The sequence below is a fragment of the Macaca mulatta genome, chromosome 10, assembly GCF_049350105.2.
Source record: "Macaca mulatta isolate MMU2019108-1 chromosome 10, T2T-MMU8v2.0, whole genome shotgun sequence".
Taxonomy (NCBI): domain Eukaryota; kingdom Metazoa; phylum Chordata; class Mammalia; order Primates; family Cercopithecidae; genus Macaca; species Macaca mulatta.
In genome coordinates, this window is record NC_133415.1 from 83,653,717 (window position 1) to 83,674,393 (window position 20,677).

The following is a 20,677-nucleotide window of genomic DNA, read 5'->3' on the forward strand; positions in this document are numbered from 1 at the left end:
AAAATGGAAAGGATTCCATACTAGAACAGATGTGGAAAGGATGGGTGAGGACAAAGGAATGTTTAAGATACACTCTGCAGAGTACTCTTTTTAGAATGCTACTTTAGAGGCCGAGGCAGGCAGATCACGAGGTCAGGAGATCGAGACCATCCTGCCTTACACGGTGAAACCCCATCTCTACTAAAAATACAAAAATTAGCTGGGCATGGTGATAGGTGCCTGTAGTCCCAGCTACTCGGGAGGCTGAGGCAGGAGAATGGCGTGAACCCGGGAGGTGGAGCTTGCAGTGAGCCGATATCACGCCACTGCGCTCCAGCCTGGGCGACAGAGCGAGACTCCACCTCAAAAAGAAAAAAAAAAGAGTATTGGCGATCAGGCTAGACAGTTACTATTATGTTATGTTCCAGCCATATTCCGAAGTCTTTCAAATACCTCATTTGATTCTTGGAACAATCTTATGAGATGGGTACTCTTGTTATTCATTTTACACTTAACGAAAGGCTTAGAGAGGTTATGTAGTTTGCCATTACAGCTAGCAGGTAGTAAAGGTAGGTTTCACATTGGGCATTATGACTCCAAGACCCACACTTTACCCTCAGGGTTATGCTACATAAAGATGTTTTGACCATCCTTGTTGTTGGCCCTGATTAGAGGAAGAAATGGAAAGGGACCATGTTTCATCCTAATTGATGAAAAGCTTTTCAAGATATTCTTTAGTATTACTAACCATTTAAATTGCTACTTTGTAAGGTTTTAAGACATTAACATGTTTAACATGTTTTAAAACATGAACATCAAGACTGATGATTGAAATACTAATTCTGCAGAAGTCTGGTCTTTGGAATAGAAATCTTTTTTTCTTTCAATTCAACGTTTGTAAGTACCTGCAGAATACCTGGCACAGTGCTAGGAGAAGGATTCAGAGATGAATGTGACATTTTCTTCCTTCAAGGTGCTCATAAGTAAGCCATTTATGTATTACACTACATGTTGAAATACTCTGAAAAAGAGTGTCTTTTTTTTTTTTTTTGCTGATGTACTTTTCCCCTTTCAGCCAGTAAAAAAGAAGAAAATTAAGCGTGAAATAAAGATTTTGGAGAATTTGAGAGGAGGTCCCAACATCATCACACTGGCAGACATTGTAAAAGACCCTGTGGTGAGTATAGTAGGTGTTAGCAAGGCCCACCAGGGCTGAGATGGTGTTTGACCTGGAGCACAACTGGCCTCTTTTTGTTCCCTCCCCCAACCCTCATCATTAAGTCCTGCTTTGAAAGTGCTTAATCAGATATACCATTTAACTAGCTTGGGTCTTTCTTTCAAAGAGACCTCCACCCACAGACTATTTCTTATTCTTCTAGGCTAAGAGACTGATAGCACTGGAAACTGAAATGTGTTAATCCATTTTGCAAACTCAGGTCCGATGCCGATGGGCGATGGGCGCATTGTCGGGCTGCCTAGAGCCTGGTGAGACTTCAGCTCCATGTCTTCTGTTTGAAATCCATCCCAAAAATGACCTAAGTGTGGTGATAATCAGAGCGGGGAGGGCTTGTAGCAATAGAGGGTTTCTTACTACTGAGGCAAGGACTGCCAAATTCACCATGCAGCATCCGCAAACATTGTCCCCACTAAAGCTGTCAGGGCTATTGCTAATGTGTGTTTTTGTTTTTGTTCTTTTCCCCTAGTCACGAACCCCCGCCTTGGTTTTTGAACACGTAAACAACACAGACTTCAAGGTATAATCTATAACCAACTGTTTCGGGCTAGTGGGTTTTTAGACCACATAGCCTTTGGGGATGATGCTGTTAGAAGAGCTTGCTTCGAATTTGTTTTTAAAAAGATTTTCATCCTTACAGTGCAAATTAAGATAGAAGAACTCCTATACAAGCAGTGTCCACTTTCTGCATCTTGATATTTTGCCCATTTGTTTAATGTTCTTTTTAATGACCAATACATTTACTTCTCACTACTTAGTTGACAGTTTCTTTTTTTTTTTTTTTTGAGACGGAGTCTTGCTCTGCCGCCCAGGCTGGAGTGCAGTGGCCGGATCTCAGCTCACTGCAAGCTCCGCCTCCCGGGTTCCCGCCATTCTCCTGCCTCAGCCTCCCGAGTAGCTGGGACTACAGGCGCCGCCATCTCGCCCGGCTAGTTTTTTGTATTTTTTTAGTAGAGACGGGGTTTCACCGTGTTAGCCAGGATGGTCTCGATCTCCTGACCTCGTGATCCGCCCGTCTCGGCCTCCCAAAGTGCTGGGATTACAGGCTTGAGCCACCGCGCCCGGCCTTTAGTTGACAGTTTCTGCTGATGTTCAACCTAATGAAGGCAGCAACCCATGTTCACTTAGGATCTGGCCTTACGACATTCGCTTTAAACAATAGTGTTCTGGAAGAAATATATTGTATATATAAAAATAGGGACTGCTTATTTCTTAGGATTCCTCAGGAACTGTGGGCGATAGATCTTAAAAGGCAGGGATCGAGGAAGGGTAATGTCAAATTCTGCCATAACACAAACCTCTATAAGAGATATCTCAGAATTCCAATCTATCCAGTGGCCTACTTAATTTCATACAGTTCCAATTTTACAGAAGAATGTAGCTACTCTTTTGGAGTAAAAGTTGTAGAAGACCTTTGATTTGCCTTTCCACCACTCCAGTATACAGAATGTTATACATTAATAAATTAGTGAATTCTTTTGCAGAGATAGGGAAAAAGGAAGAGGAGCTGTTTTAGAGTCGGAATGATAATTTCAAGAAAAACTTTGTCAGAAGACATTGCTAACCATTTAAAGAGATGTACATGTGGCTGGGCATGGTGGCTTACGCCTGTAGTCCTAGCTACTGGGGAAGCTGAGGTAGGAGGATCGCTTGAGCCTAGGAGTTTGAGGTTGCTGTGAGTTATGATTGCAGCACGGCACTCCAGCTTCGGCAACAGAGTAAGACCCTGTCTCAAAAAAAAAAAAAGACATGTCCATGTAAAAAACATTCTGCAACTCTTTGGAAACTGGAAAGGATACATAACAATTGTTCACAGAGTTTACTTTCCTATTGGAACAAGAATAGTTTTTTAAATTGACTTAACAGGTTTGGCATCATGCCATCTGCATACCCACTGGTGATCTGCAGGGCTAACTATATAAGCCAAAAATGAGTTAGTTCCCTAGTAAGGAGGCAGTATATTTGCCAAAATGTCTTTTTTGAGAAGGTCTGAAGATAAAAACAAACTAAATTATAGGTGTGTATCAGTGCATATTAATGTATCTAGATCGGTATGTTTCTAACAGTGGATTATAGCTTCTGCAATATATGTTTAAGTAATTCTTCACTTTTAAGAGTTGAAGACCCAGAGTATCTCTTTAAAATTAATGTAATGTTGGAGAAATAGAGAGCAGTGAATGGACAGATCTTGGAACAACGGTAAATGAGCGAAGTCTTGGTTTGAATTACTGTGGGTGAGGGTGAAAAATGCCTTTCTGTCAGCATTATTTCATGGCTCAAACATTTGTCTTTAACAGCAATTGTACCAGACGTTAACAGACTATGATATTCGATTTTACATGTATGAGATTCTGAAGGTAAGTGAACCTTGGATACTAAATATTTTTTAAATTGGTCTTCTTTTTGTTAAATAGTAAATTGATGGTAGAAAAGCCAGCAAATTAACTTTGTAAAGTATGTTGAAAGAAGGGACCTCTATATAAGTTTTTAATAAGTTAATAGTATCATACCTGTAATCCCAGCACTTTGGAAGGCTGAGGCAGGAGGATTGCTTGAGGCCAAGAGATCAAAAGACCGGCCTAGGTGACATAGTGAGACCCTCATCTCTTCAAAAAAAATTTTTTTAATTACCTGGGCATGGTGGTGTGCACCTGTAAGTCACAGCTACTTGGGAGGCCAAGGCAGGAGGATTGCTGGAGGCCAGCAGATCAAGACCAGCCTGGGCAACATAGTGAGACCCTGTCTCTACAAAAAAATTAAAAATTAGCTGGGCATGGTGGCTCATGCTTGTAATTCCAGCTACTTGGGAGGCTGTGACAGGAGGATCTCAGGAATTTGAGGCAGCAGTGAGCTATGATTGTTGCACAGGCTGGAGTGCAGTGGCACAGAGTGAGACTCTGTCTCTAAATACATAAATAAATAAAAATTAATAATAGGATCAGAACCCTTGTGCCAAGGGTTATGGAATGGGGTCTAGTAGGAGTATAATTTAGAACAATTTGAAAAAGGGTGTTTGTAAAATAGCTGGGACTGACCCCTTAACAAATATTTGTAATCTGTGTGTGCCCCTATGTAAGTTAAAATTAATTTTTCAAAACTCGTGAAAACACCTGATGTGCTAGCTTTTGGTATACTTTCACTGAAGATTCAACAAATAAAACAGTAAACTTCAACTCAGTTCTCAGAGGGTAATTGTCCTAAGGATTGTGTAAATTTCTGCTTACAGATTGCTAATTGAAAATTTACTTTCATTTCTAAAGTGGGGTCACCAAATATCTTGTTCCCAGTAGTCACAAAGTCAGCTTTCTAGATGAGAGAATTGCTAAAAGTTGGCTAAGGTTTCTTACTAAACAAGAGTTGACATAAAGTCTGCTGTTGGAGCCTTAGAAGTACCCTGAGGAGATTGTGCCAGCGGAGTTACTTGATCTTTCCATTGGCTCATGCAGTGTGTGGCAAGCAAGGCTTTAGAAAGTTACAGATATGATTGCCTAGCCCTGGGAACTGTAGGAACACAAGTTGCCCTTCAGGAAGGACAAGAATTTGGCCAATAACATCGGTTGACTGAAAGGCTGGTATTAACAAACCCCGAAGATTATAGTACTCAGTTCCCTTTAGCTTGAGGTTGGAAACATTTCAGATTGGATTTGATCACCTAAATCAGGCATTGGCAAACTTCTTTAAAGGGCCAAATAGTAAATATTTTAGGCTTTGTGGGCCATGTAGTGTTCAGCTCTGCTGTTGTAGCACAAAAGCAACCATAGACAATGTGCAAACAAATAGGCATGGCTATGTTCCAATAAAACACTATTTACAAAAGCAGACATCAGGCCAAATTTGGCCTGTGGTTTGCCAACCTCTGTTATAGACTCTTAGTTGCTAAAGAATTACTGTTCTTTGAATAAGAGGTTTGTAGTAAAGATCTATTTTCTTTCTTTGAGGGGTCTGTGAAAATAATCTAGGATCTGTACAAGACGGAAAAATTTGAAGTGGTGCGATTTGGGTATACTTTGGGTCTTTTTAAGACAGAAAACATGTTGAAACAACTATATCAGAAAAAAATCTCTAAGCTCAGAGAACTGAGTTTGCTTGACTATGAGATCATGAACAAGTCTCTAAAGCATTGCTGTGGAAGTGACTGTCCTCAGCTTGAATCCCAGGGGTATTGTGAGGCTAAAAGGAAAATTAACATGGAGGGAAAAGTAAAGGACTCTTAACTATTATTCAGGCTAACTCCTTTCTTACCTGTTGCTCCCACAGGCCCTGGATTATTGTCACAGCATGGGAATTATGCACAGAGATGTGAAGCCCCATAATGTCATGATTGATCATGAGCACAGAAAGGTAAAGTGATAGACGGACAAGTGTTATTTATCTCCGTGATGTAGTTAATTGCCCATCTTCAACACTTTATCCCTTGTCACAGACCCTAGTACCTATTCGGCCCTTGATAAATATTTGGTGAATGAATGAATTTACAAATCAATATGTTTGAACCATTATTTATATTCCTAAGAATGCTACCAAGAAGGAAACATTAGTATAGTGGGCAAAATGTTCATCTTCTAAGCCCAGAAACGTGGCTTCTAGTCTTATTTGTTGAATAACTAGTTTACTGAGACACTACTTTGTCTTCATTTGCCTTCTTTTTCTTTCTTGAACAGTGTGGGTAATAATTGCCCTGCAGGCAACTAGGTATTCATGAGAATTAAATGTGCACAGTTAAGTGGATGAAATATACAGAAAATGCTATTTCTGTTAGTAGGTTGGTCATGAGGCCCCTATTGTCTACAAATGTTTTTACATGAGAGCTGTAATGGCCACATACTGTAACATTTCAGTTTTTTAAGGTGACCAAGCTATGATGACTTATCTGTTGTGGTCTTTGAGGAGGTAGGTGATTTGTTTATGCAACTAAATTTTTTTAGGCACATAGTATGTCAAAGGCACCATTCTAGGGGCTAGGGATATATGAGTGAACTAAACATACAATAAATGCTTGTCTTTTAGGAGCTTACATTTAGGGAGGCTGGTGGGATAGAAAGTTATTTTGATGTAGAATCAAAAACAAGAATAGTGAATGGCAAGAGGGTATTTGCAGTTTTAAACCAGTTGTAAAGGAAGGTTTCACTGGAAAGGTGACATTTTAGAGAGCACTGGAAGGGACCCAGCCATGCAGTCTTACGAAGAAACATGTCCCAAGGCAGAGTAAATAGCAAGTACAAAATCCCTTGAGGTAAGGATGTGTTTGGCATGTTGGAAGAGCCTCAAGGATAAAGCTGGGACAGAATGAATGCAGGGAAAGAAGGAAATGAGATCAAAGAGGTAAAACCAAATCATGTAAAACCTTATTGGTCATTGTTAGGCCTTTTCTCTGAAGATAGAGAGCTTTTGCATATTCTTGCATATTCTTTTTTTTTTTTTTTTTTTTTTTTTTTTGAGACAGAGTCTCGCTGTGTCGCCCAGGCTGGAGTGCAGTGACGTGATGTCGGCTCACTGCAAAGCTCCGCTTCCCGGGTTCGTACCATTTTCCTGCCTCAGCCTCCCGAGTAGCTGGGACTACAGGCGCCCACCATGGCGCCTGGCTAATTTTTTTGTATTTTTAGTAGAGACGGGGCTTTACCGTGTTAGCCAGGATGGTCTCGATCTCCTGACCTTGTGATCTGCCCACCTCAGCCTCCCAAAGTGCTGGGATTACAGGCGTGAGCCACCACGCCCGGCCAAGCTTTTGCACATTCTAAGCTTTGGCATGTTCTCACTTGAAATTTAACAGTTAACTACACATCTATTAGAACAGCTAAAATGAAAAATGGTGATGGTACCAAGTGCTAAAAAAAATGTGAAGAAACTTGATCTCTCATACATTGCTGGTAGGAATGTAAAGTTCAGCATTTTGGAAAATGCTAAACTATTGTTTTATAGTTTGTTGGTTTCTTGAAAAGCTAAACGTATGCTTACCATACAATCCTGTAGTGGCATTTATCTCAGAGCAACAAAATCTTAGGTCCACACAAAAGCCTGTATATGAATGCAACTATATTTTTAATAGCTTAAAATTGAGGGAAAAAGCTGGGCACGGTGGCTTAGGCCTGTAATCCCAGCATTTTGGGAGGCCAAGGCCGGCAGGTCACGAGTTCAGGAGTTGGAGACCAGCCTGGCCAACATGGTGAAACCCCGTCTCTACTAAAAAAATACAAAAATTAGCCGAGTGTGGTGGCATGCACCTGTAATCCTAGCTGCTCAGGAGGCTGAGGCAGGAGAATTGCTCGAACCCAGGAGGTGGAAGTTGCAGTAAGCCGAGATCGTGCCACTGCGTTCCAGCCTGGGTGACAGAGCAAGACTGCATCTCAAAAAAAAAAAAGAGGGGTTGGGGGGGAAGTGCCCTTCAATGAGGGAATGGTTAAACAAACTGGCATATCCATACCATATATTATTATTATGAAGTAGTATTTCTCAACAATAAAAAGGAAAGAACTATGATACCTGCAACAACTTGGGTGGATCTCATGCTTAGTGAAAAAAGGCAATCTCAAAAAGAGTTATATGCCAGTGACTCCATTTCTGTAGCATTCTCAAAATGGTAGAGATCAAGAACAGAGGGGTTGCCAGGGGTTGGGCTAACACACAAGACGTGTGTGGTGATGGAACAGTTCTATATCTTGTTGAGATTATATGAATTTACACATATGATAAAATTGCATAGAAACACACACACAAACATGCGCGTGCATGTAACACTGGTGAAACCTGAATAAGATCTTTCTGAATTGTACCAATGTCAGTTTCTTGGTTTTGATATTGTACTGTAGTTATGTAAGATGTTACTATTAGGGGAAACTGGGTAAAGGGTACAGAGAATCTCTACTACTTTTGCAATTTCCTGTGAATCTATAATCTCTCCATAGCAACCTGAACAATCCTTTTAAAAAGCTGTTTATGTTTATTTTAAAATATTTAATTATTTTTTAAATAACTATTAAACTATTTATTTAGTATTTATTAAACTGTTTAGAGGGCAAGAATGAAAGCAGTGAGACCAATTAGGAGAAGGGGCTATGGCAGTATATCAAACAAGACTTGGTGGTGGCTTGGATCAGGGCAGTGGCAGTGGAGGTGATGATAATGGTCAGAATATGGTAGAGGCTTCAGGATTTGTTGACAGATTAAATATGAGGTCTGAGGGAAACAAGAATCCAGGGTGAATCTTAAGTTTTGGCTTATATGACAGGATGAATATCACCTTTAACTGAGCAGGGGGAGACTATGAGTGGAGGTAGTTTTGCACGGAGTAATCAAAGGTTTAGTTTTGAGATGTAGGCAGTAAACTTAGTGCCCGAGGAGTCCGATGTTATTCCTCAGGGCCTACTGCTGGCACTTCAGATCATGGTCATGCTGTGCACAGTGGGCAGATAAGCTTACCTCTTACCCCTTTTTCCATATTTAAGATGCGTTTTGGTAAAAGCTGTATTGTATGACTTTTCTGTTATTTTGTCTATCCAGCAAATATTTATTCATTTTTCTCCTGTATACCAGGCATTATGTTGAATTCTGAAAATTACAAAGGTGAATAAAACCCCCTAGGGCTTGTCATCCATATTGAAAAAGAAAGGTAGAAAACATGTAATAAAGAGTTTAGGTTCTGTTACAGAAATATATCTAAAATTCAGGGGGCTGAAGGCAATGATCAGTTCTATCTAGATAATTAGAGAAGACTTCATTGAGGAGCTAACTTAAATATCCCAAAAGTTAAGGAGATGCTTACCAATAGGATTATAGGCTGGGTCGTAGGGACATTTTAGTCATTGAGCAGTTTAAGAAATTTGTAAAAGCACAAATGAGATTGTGTCTTTTAGGAACAAAATCATGGAGAAAGTTGTATGTCAAGCTGAGAAGTTTTGTTTTCATCCTGAAGGCCATAAGTAGTTAGTGAAGGGGTTTCAGTACAGAGTGGCGTATGTGGTGTATTTTATCAAGAGTATGCTAATGGCACAATGTGGGTATCTTAGAGAAAGATAAAATTGCTCATGATTTTTTCTTTTTCAGCTACGACTAATAGACTGGGGTTTGGCTGAGTTTTATCATCCTGGCCAAGAATATAATGTCCGAGTTGCTTCCCGATACTTCAAAGGTCCTGAGCTACTTGTAGACTATCAGGTGAGAAGAGAAGGGCAGGCATAATTTTGGTCCTGTGTTTATTTCGCACATAATTTACAAAAAAAAAAAAAGTATCATTTTGTGCGTTTAGGTGCTGGGATTACAGGCATGAACCACCGCGCCCGGCCTTTTGTTCGTTTTTTGAGGCAGGGTTTTCCTCTGTTGCCCAGGCTGGAGTACAATGCCATGATCATAGCTCACTGCAGCCCCAAACTTCTGGGCTCAAGTGATCCTCCCAGCTTAGCCTCCTGAGTAGCTGGGACTACAGGCATGCGCTACCACATCCAGCTAATTTTTAATTTTTTGTGTATAGAGAGAAAGTCTCACTATATTGCCCAGGCTGATCTCAAACTCCTGGGCACAACCCATCCTCCCACCTTGGCTCCCCAAAGTGCTGCGATAACAGGCATGAGCCACCATGCCCATCCTGTAACTAAGTTTAACCAATCTTCAGAGTAAATTCAAGAATGTTTTCTTGTTCTTCTGAATTGTATACTAAATATAAAGGTCTTCTCCCCAGCTCCCCCGAGAAGCCTTCTTTCTCCTCACAGAAAAAGGAGAAAGTAACCAAATTAATAATAGATTTGCCAAGTTTTAAAAATCTGAAGTTTTCTTGGGAGTATCTTTTATGCCAGTCTTTCCAAGTTATTACCAGTTGTTTTTAAAAGTTTCAGACTCTTTGTTCTTGTAGGAATTTCTTTCTTGGGATCTTAAGGCTATAGCCCTGAGCTCAAAAAGCATTTTATGCATAAAAATAGTTTGTACAGTATTACTAATAATTGTGAAAAACGGAACACTGTCCTGTTATAGGAAAATTAAAGATTAAATTCTGAAACATTTATGTAATAAAATACTAATGATACACATTAGATGGTCTCCATGGGCTAACAATTTGGAGGGGTTTTTTTTATGTAAGTGAAGAAAACAATTCAAAATAGTATGTTTATTAGCTGAGCATAGTAATCCTACCTTCTCGAGGCCTAAGCCCAGGAGTTGGAGGTTACAGTGAGCTATGATCGTGCCACTACACTCCAGCCTGAGCAACAGAGCAAGACCCTGTGTCTTTAAAAAAAAAAAAAAAAAAAAGCCAGGCACAGTGGCTCACGCCTGTAATCCCAGCACTTGGAAAGGCCAAGGCAGGTGGATCACGAGGTCAGGAGTTCAAGACCAGCCTGGCCAAGATGGTGAAACCCTGTCTCTACTAAAAATACAAAAAAATTAGCTGGGCATGGTGGTGGGCATTTGTAATCCCAGCTGCTCGGGAGGCTGAGGCAGAGAATTGCTTGAACCTGGGAAGCTGAGGTTGCAATGAGCCAAGATCACACCCCTGCACTCCAGTCTGTGCGACAGAGCGACTCTGTCTCAAATAAAAAATTTTAAAAAGTAGGCCGGGCGCGGTGGCTCAAGCCTGTAATCCCAGCACTTTGGGAGGCCGAGACGGGCGGATCACGAGGTCAGGAGATCAAGACCATCCTGGCTAACCCGATGAAACCCCGTCTCTAGTAAAAAAAATACAAAAAAATAGCCGGGCGAGGTGGCGAGCGTCTGTAGTCCCAGCTACTCGGGAGGCTGAGGTAGGAGAATGGCGTAAACCCGGGAGGCGGAGCTTGCAGTGAGCCGAGATCCGACCACTGCACTCCAGGCTGGGCGACAGAGCGAGACTCCGTCTCAAAAAAAAAAAAAAGTAAAAATTATCTTAAAACCTAGTGAAAGATGCGTGAAAGAAAAAACTAGCCAGGCGCGGTGGCTCATACCTGTGATCCTAGCACTTTGGGAGCCTAAGGCGAGTGGATCATGAGGTCAGGCGTTCAAGACCAGCCTGGCCAACATAGTGAAACCTCGCCTCTGCTAAAAATACAAAATTAGCTGGGCATGGTGGCACGCACCTGTAGTTCCAGCTACTCAGGAGGCTGAGGCAGGAGAATCGCTTGAACCCGGGAGGCGGAGGTTGTGGTGAGCCACGATTGTGCCACTGCATTGCAGCCTGGGCAGCAGAGTGAGACTCTGTCTCCAAAAAAAAAAAAAAAGGACTAAAATGAAATAGATGAAGATGTTATTAGTGTTTTGATTTTGAGTCAGTGGAGTGATTTTTTTTTTTTAAATCTTTTATTTTGAAGTGACAAGCCTGGGGATTCACAAATAATAACAGTGAGTTTACTTTTATGCAGATGTACGATTATAGTTTGGATATGTGGAGTTTGGGTTGTATGCTGGCAAGTATGATCTTTCGGAAGGAGCCATTTTTCCATGGACATGACAATTATGATCAGGTAATATATGTTATACCTATTGAAAAATTTACTAGTCTAATGCACTGATAGACGGGACTGCCTATAATTTTCAGTTCACTGTTTGTTCAGCCACCCTGATATTGATCCTTAGATTGATGTTTTGGGAGCTACCAGCTTAGCCTTTTGAAATCAGACTTTCCCTCTTAGTCCTTGTCGTTTGCATTGCTTGTTTTATTGTGAAGAATACATACAAATTGTCATCCAGATTTTTAAAATAGGACATTACCTTAGAATTCTCCTAATACAACGTTATTCTCCAATACGAAGTTTTCTCTAATATGTTAGCCTATTATTTCTGTGATCCTTTTGTCTCTTTATATGGGTTAAGTTATAGATGTTTCTTAAACTAACTCCACTTCCCCCTTGAAGATCAAAGGGCTCTTTCATTCACAAGAACCTGGAATGATTCTAGGACCTTGTGGAAGGTACCATTGCCTTGTTCCCTTTGAGTGCCATGTCCAATTTTAATGTATTTAAAGAATACAACCTGAATTCCATTAAAGTCAGTAACTCTGTATCAAGTCATGCAGTACTGAGGAATACAGAAAAAGAAAGAATAGTTCTTCCCTCGAGTAGTTCATAGTTGATCTTGTAAGGGAGTCAAACGTACAACAAAATAGATTATAGTCATAACTTCAGAGTAGAAGTGTGGACAAGGCACAAAAGGCAGTAGCGATGAGTGGTTTGAGTGTGCAATGGGAGCTTCCCAAAAGAAGTGACATCTTCAATTGGGTTTTGAGGGGAGAAAAATAAGAGTTCGCCAGGATGACATTTCAAGAGAAAGAAACCGGTTTATAAAGTAGTTTGCTTTTTCTAACACTATCCCATTGAGTTGAAGTCTAAAACTGTTAGGAGGCAGCATTCATACCTATAGACATGATGACCCCTTTGTGTTAATTCAGTCATTATTAATTGTTGATTTGATCATATAATATGCTTGTGGTATGGGTTTTTGTCTTTCTTTAATACTAGTTGGTGAGGATAGCCAAGGTTCTGGGGACAGAAGATTTATATGACTATATTGACAAATACAACATTGAATTAGATCCACGTTTCAATGATATCTTGGGCAGGTAAGTCATGAAACAAAATACCTGCGTCTGTGGCTTAAGCACTTTGGGTGTGAACTGGCACTTAGGATCTTCAAAACAGTTACATTCTCTTCGCCAACACTGTCAGAATGTCAGTGGTCCAGTGCCACAGGATGCTGCATTGAGCAGGCCTCTGATAAAGGCATTGCATTGAATGGCCCTTTATTCAAATTCACTTATAGGAGTCTGATGGAGGGATTATAGCTAGAGGATTCCTACAAAATGAATGAAGTATAGATTCTAGTAGAAGGGTTACAGTTGAGGCAAAAATCAAAATCTGTCTTCATTTACCTTGCTTCTTTAAGTGAAAAACCTCTCTCCAAGAGAAAGAAATTGAAATAGAAAATGCATGCTTTAAGACTGATGTGCAGGCTGGGCACAGTGACTTATGTCTGTAATCCCAGAACTTTAGGAGGCCAAGGCAGGAGGATCACTTGAGCCCCGGAGTTGGAGACCAGCCAGGGCTACATAATGAGACCCTCGACTCCATGAAAAAATAAAAAGTCAGCCCTGGATGGTGATGTGTGCCAGTAGTCCAGACTACCAGGAAGCTGAGGCAGGAGCTTCCCTTGAGCCCAGGAGGGAGTGCTGCAGAGAGCCGTGAACATGTGGCTGCACTCCAGCCTGGGCAACAGTGAGACCCTATCTCACAAAAAAAAAAAAAAAAAAAAAAAAGACTATATGCAGACAACCAACTCTAACAGTAGTGACTAGATACAGTACTTAAACACTTAACCATTTAACAGGAGGAGACGGACTTTCCTGATGCAAAGGCTTTTTCTGGCCAAGTGGCAGAGATGCCAGGAATATGTGTGGGGATGGGAAATAGGCCTGGTGAGCTCAGCCGTCTGACCCTCCTTGCTACACAGAAGCAGTCACGTCCTGTCAAGTAACCTGAATTATGTTTCTTAAAACTGAGAGGACTCAGATGTCTTTATTTACTCTACCTATGTTATTTCCAGTCTCCAGTTAGCTTTGTTGTCCCACTCAGTGGCACAGTGGTGCAAGATTACTCTCTTGAGTTTTGATCCCTCTTTGCTTTTGGCTGGGCTTTTAGCCACTAAGAAAAATGTAGAAATGAAATGTCGAACTTCTCTGCCCACGTGGCCCATTTCTCATTCCCTCTTTTGGTCCTGCAGACACTCTCGAAAGCGATGGGAACGCTTTGTCCACAGTGAAAATCAGCACCTTGTCAGCCCTGAGGCCTTGGATTTCCTGGACAAACTGCTGCGATATGACCACCAGTCACGGCTTACTGCAAGAGAGGCCATGGAACACCCCTATTTCTGTGAGTCCAGATATCTAGCCCACTGAGTTTGTGTAGGCCCAGAGTCCTATAGAACAGAGTCGCAATCCCAGCTCCTGTTGGCTTGCTGCAAAGTTAATTCACCCACACTGAGCCTCAGATTCTTTCAGTGGGGATAGTGATGGCAACTACATTGCAGAATTTTTGGAAGAATTCTTCTCTAATAGAATACATGACACAAGAGCATTCCTAAATACACTTCTTTCATACTATGAGGATGACACCTCAGTCTGGAATGGTTTGAATTAGAATACACAGCCCTGTATCTGTCCTTTCTCTAGTAATCACTCATTGGAAAGGGCTAATGAGGCTTACAAATCTTAATATTGTATGAACACCTTGACTTAGATTTGCGAATATAGCCACCTGTGCCTTTCTAAGTGAAAATACCACTTAGATCCACCCCATCCTTACTGTGATGTTAGCTACAACATTACATTTTTCCTTTGGTAATAGTGTAATGGTTTTCTAGTGAATCATTTATACTTTTGCCCAGTCTCCTGTACCTGAAGCAGACAGACAGGCTGATTGGGATAGAGAATGTGGTCATAGCCCTAACCTACATGGACCTATAGCTTTGTCCTACTTGGTACTGAGCTGTGAGCACACTGGTAATATATTACTGTCTTTGCCAAGTTACAGTGTCTTGTCTCCATTAAACCTCAACAGGACCAGCTTCATTTTAAATTAGCTCTACTATAAATAATTACCTCATCTTTCTACCATTTGGTTGAAGGGTTAGCTTTTACCACAGTTTGATAGAAAAGCTATTTCTATTTTTTACCACTTGTCTAATGGTGAAGGCAATTGCCACCTTAAGTTCTTTGGGGAATAATGTAGAGTATAAATAAAACGCAAAGAATGAAGCTGGCTGCTTTCAGGCTCCCAGACCATTAGTTTAATCTTTCAAGCAAAACAGAACCTAGCCTTTTTGTCTCTTTTTTAGACACTGTTGTGAAGGACCAGGCTCGAATGGGTTCATCTAGCATGCCAGGGGGCAGTACGCCCGTCAGCAGCGCCAATATGATGTCAGGTCAGTTCATTGGTAAATTTTCTTCAAAAAAATGTGGAAGTCAATTACTATTCTTAGCTTTGTGATCTGATTTCTTGTATACCTTTTCTCTCTGTACTGGTGGCCTTGTGACTTTTTTTTAACCAGGTTTCAGCATGCTTGACACTTGGTATACTTTAATAAAACTGTCTTGAGTAGGGTATCCCCTTCTAGGCTAGAATTCCAGCATTCCTAACTGAAAATTTCTGGCATAGGGGTTTGAAAATGCCAAGCCATGAAAAGGAAAAACACCATTTCATCTTATAGTTTGAAATGACAGTAGTTACGTGGTCCTTAGAAACAATGTTAAGAAATGGGTATAGAGGTGGGGTTTGTGCATAGGTGTGTATGTGTACAAGGACAGTTTTGTGTTATTTGCCACAGTAACTATAGAGTGCCTATCAGTTGTAAAAACATAAGTAAAATTGTTTTTCATTATTGAATCATTATGATGTATAGTGAATCTTTATAGAGGACCCAATTATTCCAAAGGAACTACAGGCACATAGCATGAGAATTAGACATGTAGGCAACATCCAAGTGGGTGCACTGTGGTAGTGAAGGCATTTACTTACATACCCTCAAATAATTGCTGTTCCCCTCCCCCTTTTTTTTTAAAAAAAGAACTAGCTGCCTTCTAGAATTTACCCCTTGAGTATCCTACCTCTGTACAGAGTAATGTGTATCCAAACTTACTTGTAGCCTTATTTGTAATAACAAAACATTGAGAATAGCTATCAGTAGGAAACTGGTTAAATCAATTATGGTATATCCATTTAATGGACTATGATGCAGCCAGAGAAAAGAATGAATAAGTGTTTCATGTTCTGTTAGATCTCCAACTCCAATATAATAATGTGAAATTTAAAACGCAAGATGCAGGGCCAGGTGCAGTGGCTCGTGCCTGTGATCACAGCACTTTGGGAGGCTGAGGCAGTTGGCTCACTTGAGGTCAGGAGTTCGAGACCAGCCTGGTCAGCATGGCAAAACCCTGTCTCTACTGGAAATACAAAAAATTAGCTGGGCATGGTGGCAGGCTCCTTTAATCCCTCCTTTAATCCCAGCTACTTGGAGGCTAAGGCAAGATAATCGCTTGAATCTAGGAGGCAGAGATTGTAGTGAGCCAAAATTGCACCCACCGCTGCGCTCCAGCCTGGGTGAGCGTGAGAGTCTGTCTCAAAAAAAGTGAGATGCAAAGCCAGGTCTAAGAGCAGGAGTGGAGAAGAATGTATAAATAGTGTTCTCATATATGATTTTTTTTTTTTTTTTTTTTTTTGAGACGGGGTCTTGCTCTGTCACCCAGGCTAGAGTGCAGTGGCACAGTTTGAGCCACTGCAGCCTCTGCCTCCTGGGTTCAAGTGATTCTCCCACCTCAGCCTCCTAGGTAGCTGGGACTGCAGGCGCCTGCCATCATGCCCAGCTAATTTTTGTATTTTTAGTAGACATGGGGTTTCACCATGTTGACCAGGCTGGTCTCGAACTCCTGACCTCAAGTGATCCAGCCAGCTCATCCTCCCAAAGTGTTGGGATTATAGGCATGAACGACTGCACCTGGCCTATATATGATTCTTATATGCATATTCTTACAAAATTATATTCATGTACATGTGTTAAATATCTCTGGAAGGATATGCCCCCAAAAATGGTGCCATAAGTTGGCCAAGCAATAGGGTGTGGGAGATTTTTCACTGTATACTTTTTTGGGTTTTTTGTTTTGTCTCACTCTGTTTCCCAGGCTGGAGTGCAATGGTGCGATCTTGGCTCACTGCAACCTCCGCCTCCTGGGTTCAAGTGATTCTCCTGCCTCAGCTTCCCAAGTAGCTGGGATTACAGGCGTGTGCCACACCGCCCGGCTAATTTTTTTGTATTATTAGTAGAGATTGGGGGGGGTTCACCATGTTGGCCAGGCTGGTCTTGAACTCCTGACCTCAGGTGATCCACTCATGTCAGCCTCCCAAAGTGCTGACATTATAGGTGTGAGCCACTGCACCTGGCCTTTGTATACTTTTTTAACCTTTTGTATTTTGAACCATATGAATATATTACCTGTGTGTGTACACACACACACACACGATTAGAGAGGTAGAAGAAATCAAATGGAAATAAATTCCAAAACACAATTTTAGCTTAGACAGAAAGTGCTCTTTCCCCATTCAAATTGACTTTTAGTAATTTTGAAAGCTGCCAGCTATCAAGACAGCATGGTGTAAGAGCACATGAGCTTTGACTGCAGTCCTGTGCTGTTCAGTATGGTAGTGACTAGCCATATGAGGCTTAATTTAATTGCAATTGAATAAAATTTAAAACGTAGTTCCTCAGTTGCACTAGCCGTATTTCAAGTGCTCAGCAGCCACATGTGGTTGGCTACTGGTCACCTGGTTGGACATCTCTGCCCTAGACAGGCCTGGGTTAGAATCCAAACCATGGTTGCCACTTGCTAATTGTGTACTTTGGACAAACTCCTTAAGCTGTCCAAGCCTAGATATCTTTACCTGCCTCTTAAATTGATTAGGACTTGCCACTTTAACTTGAATATTTGAGGATCAGACTTGAAGTATAAGTAAAAATCTGGCTAAGAAGAAGTCTTCAATAAAGAATTACTGTGTTCCTTTTGCAGTGAGTGCTATGAGAAACTGGTAATATTGCCATGGTTGGTGTCTTTGGCTCACTGACAGCTGTTTTCTTTCAGGGATTTCTTCAGTGCCAACCCCTTCACCCCTTGGACCTCTGGCAGGCTCACCAGTGATTGCTGCTGCCAACCCCCTTGGGATGCCTGTTCCAGCTGCCGCTGGCGCTCAGCAGTAACGGCCCTATCTGTCTCCTGATGCCTGAGCAGAGGTGGGGGAGTCCACCCTCTCCTTGATGCAGCTTGCGCCTGGTGGGGAGGGGTGAAACACTTCAGAAGCACCGTGTCTGAACCGTTGCTTGTGGATTTATAGTAGTTCAGTCATAAAAAAAAAAATTATAATAGGCTGATTTTCTTTTTTCTTTTTTCTTTTTTTTTTTTTTAAACTCGAACTTTTCATAACTCAGGGGATTCCCTGAAAAATTACCTGCAGGTGGAATATTTCATGGACAAATTTTTTTTCTCCCCTCCCAAATTTAGTTCCTCATCACAAAAGAGCAAAGATAAACCAGCCTCAATCCCGGCTGCTGCATTTGGGTGGAGATTTCTTCCCATTCCCACCATTGTCCTCCACCATCCCACACTTTAGGGGGTTGGTATCTCGTGCCCTTCTTCAGAGATTACAAAAATGTAGCTTCTCAGGGGAGGCGGGAAGAAAGGAGGCAGGAAGGAAAGAAGGAAGGGAGGACCCAATCTGTAGGAGCAGTGGACTGCTTGCTGGTCACTTACATCACTTTACTCCATAAGCGCTTCAGTGGGGTTATCCTAATGGCTCTCGTGGAAGTGTGTCTTAGTTACATCGAGATGTTGAAAATCTACCCGAAATGCAGACAGATACTAAAAACTTCTGTTCAGTAAGAATCATGTCTTATTGATCTAACCCTAAATCCAACTCATTTATAATTTTAGTTTTAGTTCAGTTTAAAATTTTGATACCTTCCCTCCCAGGCTCCTTACCTTGGTGTTTTCCCTGTTCATCTCCCAATATGCTGTGCTCCATAGCTGGTAGGAGGGGGAAGGCAAAATCTTTCTCAGTTTTCTTTGTCTTGGCCGTTTTGAATTCATTTAGTTACTGGGCATAACTTATTGCTTTTTACAAAAGAAACAAACATTGTCTATACAGGTTTCATGCTAGAGCTAATGGGAGATGTGGCCACACTGAGTTCCATTTTAAGCTTTCTACTTCTTTTCCTCTGACCTTCCCCTTCCCTCACATGCCATCCAGTGAGAAGACCTGCTCCTCAGTCTTGTAAATGTATCTTGAGAGATAGGAGCAAAGCCACTATCTCCATTGAAGCTGAAATGGTAGACCTGTAATTGTGGGAAAACTATAAACTCTCTTGTTACAGCCTTGCCACCCCTTGCTGTGTGTATATATATAATACTTTGTCCTTCATATGTGAAAGATCCAGTGTTGGAATTCTTTGGTGTAAATAAACGTTTGGTTTTATTTATCAAGGTTAGATTTAAGTTCCCTGTGTAAAGGTCTTGCTGGGTGGGTGTCTCATGTTCACATCTGAGGGGCCTGCAGCCCTGTACCGTGGAGGCTTCCCAAGGCCCCCACTTTTATACACCCCTCGTTCGACCCATGGTACCGGGCAGGGCAGAGAGGCCTTAAAAAAAAGCACCACAAGCCAAAGCGTCTCTGGGGATTAAGGATCCTTTGCCATAAAACTCATTTTGTGTCTCAGCAGTGCAGGGATTGGGGATGGAAAAAGTCGCCAGTTTTTGTGTGTTTGTGTGTGTGTGTGTAAAGTGGACTTTCCACTGTAATCCAACCACCTAAGTTTATCAGGTGCTTCACTGAGGAAGCCTAGTTTTTTAAGCACAATAGCAAAACCATCAGCTCTGTATTTTCTCCTGTTAATTCATTACAGTAGCTGCTTGTGGGAACTAGGAAAAATTCTTCCAACATACTTTAAGGCCTAAAATCTTAGTTCCCCATTCTCTTACCTTTATAGATTCACAGGCCTTTCTCACCTAGGCATCATAGGTAAACGTAATTGTTTGGGGAGTTGAATTTAATGAACTTATCTAACTTTGTAACCCATCTTGGCTTTAGTAACTTTATCAAGGTGGTGGCTTTAGTGAATTTAATGGTTAACTTTAGAGGACGCTAAAGCCTCCTTTCATAGCGCTTCTCAACGATAGGGAGAGTTGAAGGGAAAACATTCTGACTGTGTGGCAGGGTGATTTTCTTCCTTATGACCACTTACAGTGGATATTTATTGTACTTGACCCTTTTATGCCCTAGAATGCTGTGAGGGTTACCATGTTGAATTTGTGCAGAAGCTAAAAGCACCAGATGTGCCAGAGATGCAATTTGTGATTATGTTTGCACTGGATTGTGATTTGAACAGGACACTTATAACTAATGAGTTCTTTCTTTTGAGGTGGGGAGAGGGTTGTAAATCAAGACTTCACACCCGATCCTTGTAGCTCGGAAATTTAGGTGTAGCTTAGGCTGATGCGGAGAGCTGCAGACAGCTGGACCTCCTTACACCCATCAGACCTTGGAAGAAACCGAAGGTGAATGCAGAGGACTCTGAGGTGCCACCCAAGAGCCTTTTAAAATAAATAGAAGTTTTTAAAAATGCTACTTAGAGTCACTGCAGAAGCATGGAGAGAGAAAAACAAAAAAACAAAAGACCCAGTTGGGTGGGGGGTGGGGGGGAGGCAAGGGTTTACAGAGTAACAACTTATGTGTTGTTGTAAATTACCTCATCTGTATACCTTGTATTGGGACACTTTATTTCTCAGCACTACCTGTGTCTGCATTGCTTAGATGGCAGGAGATGGAATGGCCGATATAAAAAGTTATGTTGGCAATTACTCTGAAAGATTTTTTAAAGTATTTTTAAACTTTGTTTGAAGTGGTCCCTCCCCTCTTCCTCTGCTTTTCTTTAAGTTTGAAGCCAGAAGTCCCTCCCCCACCTTGATTTATTGGT

The 20,677-nt window shown here is 41.4% G+C and overlaps 1 protein-coding gene across 3 annotated transcripts in view; it reads left to right on the forward strand.

The window, feature by feature from the left end:
* Positions 1-19,187, forward strand: part of CSNK2A1 (casein kinase 2 alpha 1) — a 63,388-nt gene extending 44,201 nt beyond the window's left edge. For 2 of the 3 annotated variants that reach the window (XM_015149293.3, XM_015149295.3), the window contains 10 exons: positions 1,055-1,156; positions 1,683-1,733; positions 3,511-3,570; positions 5,471-5,554; positions 9,254-9,364; positions 11,533-11,634; positions 12,628-12,728; positions 13,886-14,034; positions 14,999-15,085; positions 17,793-19,187. In XM_015149293.3, the coding sequence (XP_015004779.1) occupies positions 1,055-1,156; positions 1,683-1,733; positions 3,511-3,570; positions 5,471-5,554; positions 9,254-9,364; positions 11,533-11,634; positions 12,628-12,728; positions 13,886-14,034; positions 14,999-15,085; positions 17,793-17,908 (963 nt within the window). In that variant the 3' untranslated portion in view covers positions 17,909-19,187. 3 annotated transcript variants of the gene reach the window in all.
* The last annotated feature ends 1,490 nt before the right edge of the window (positions 19,188-20,677 follow it).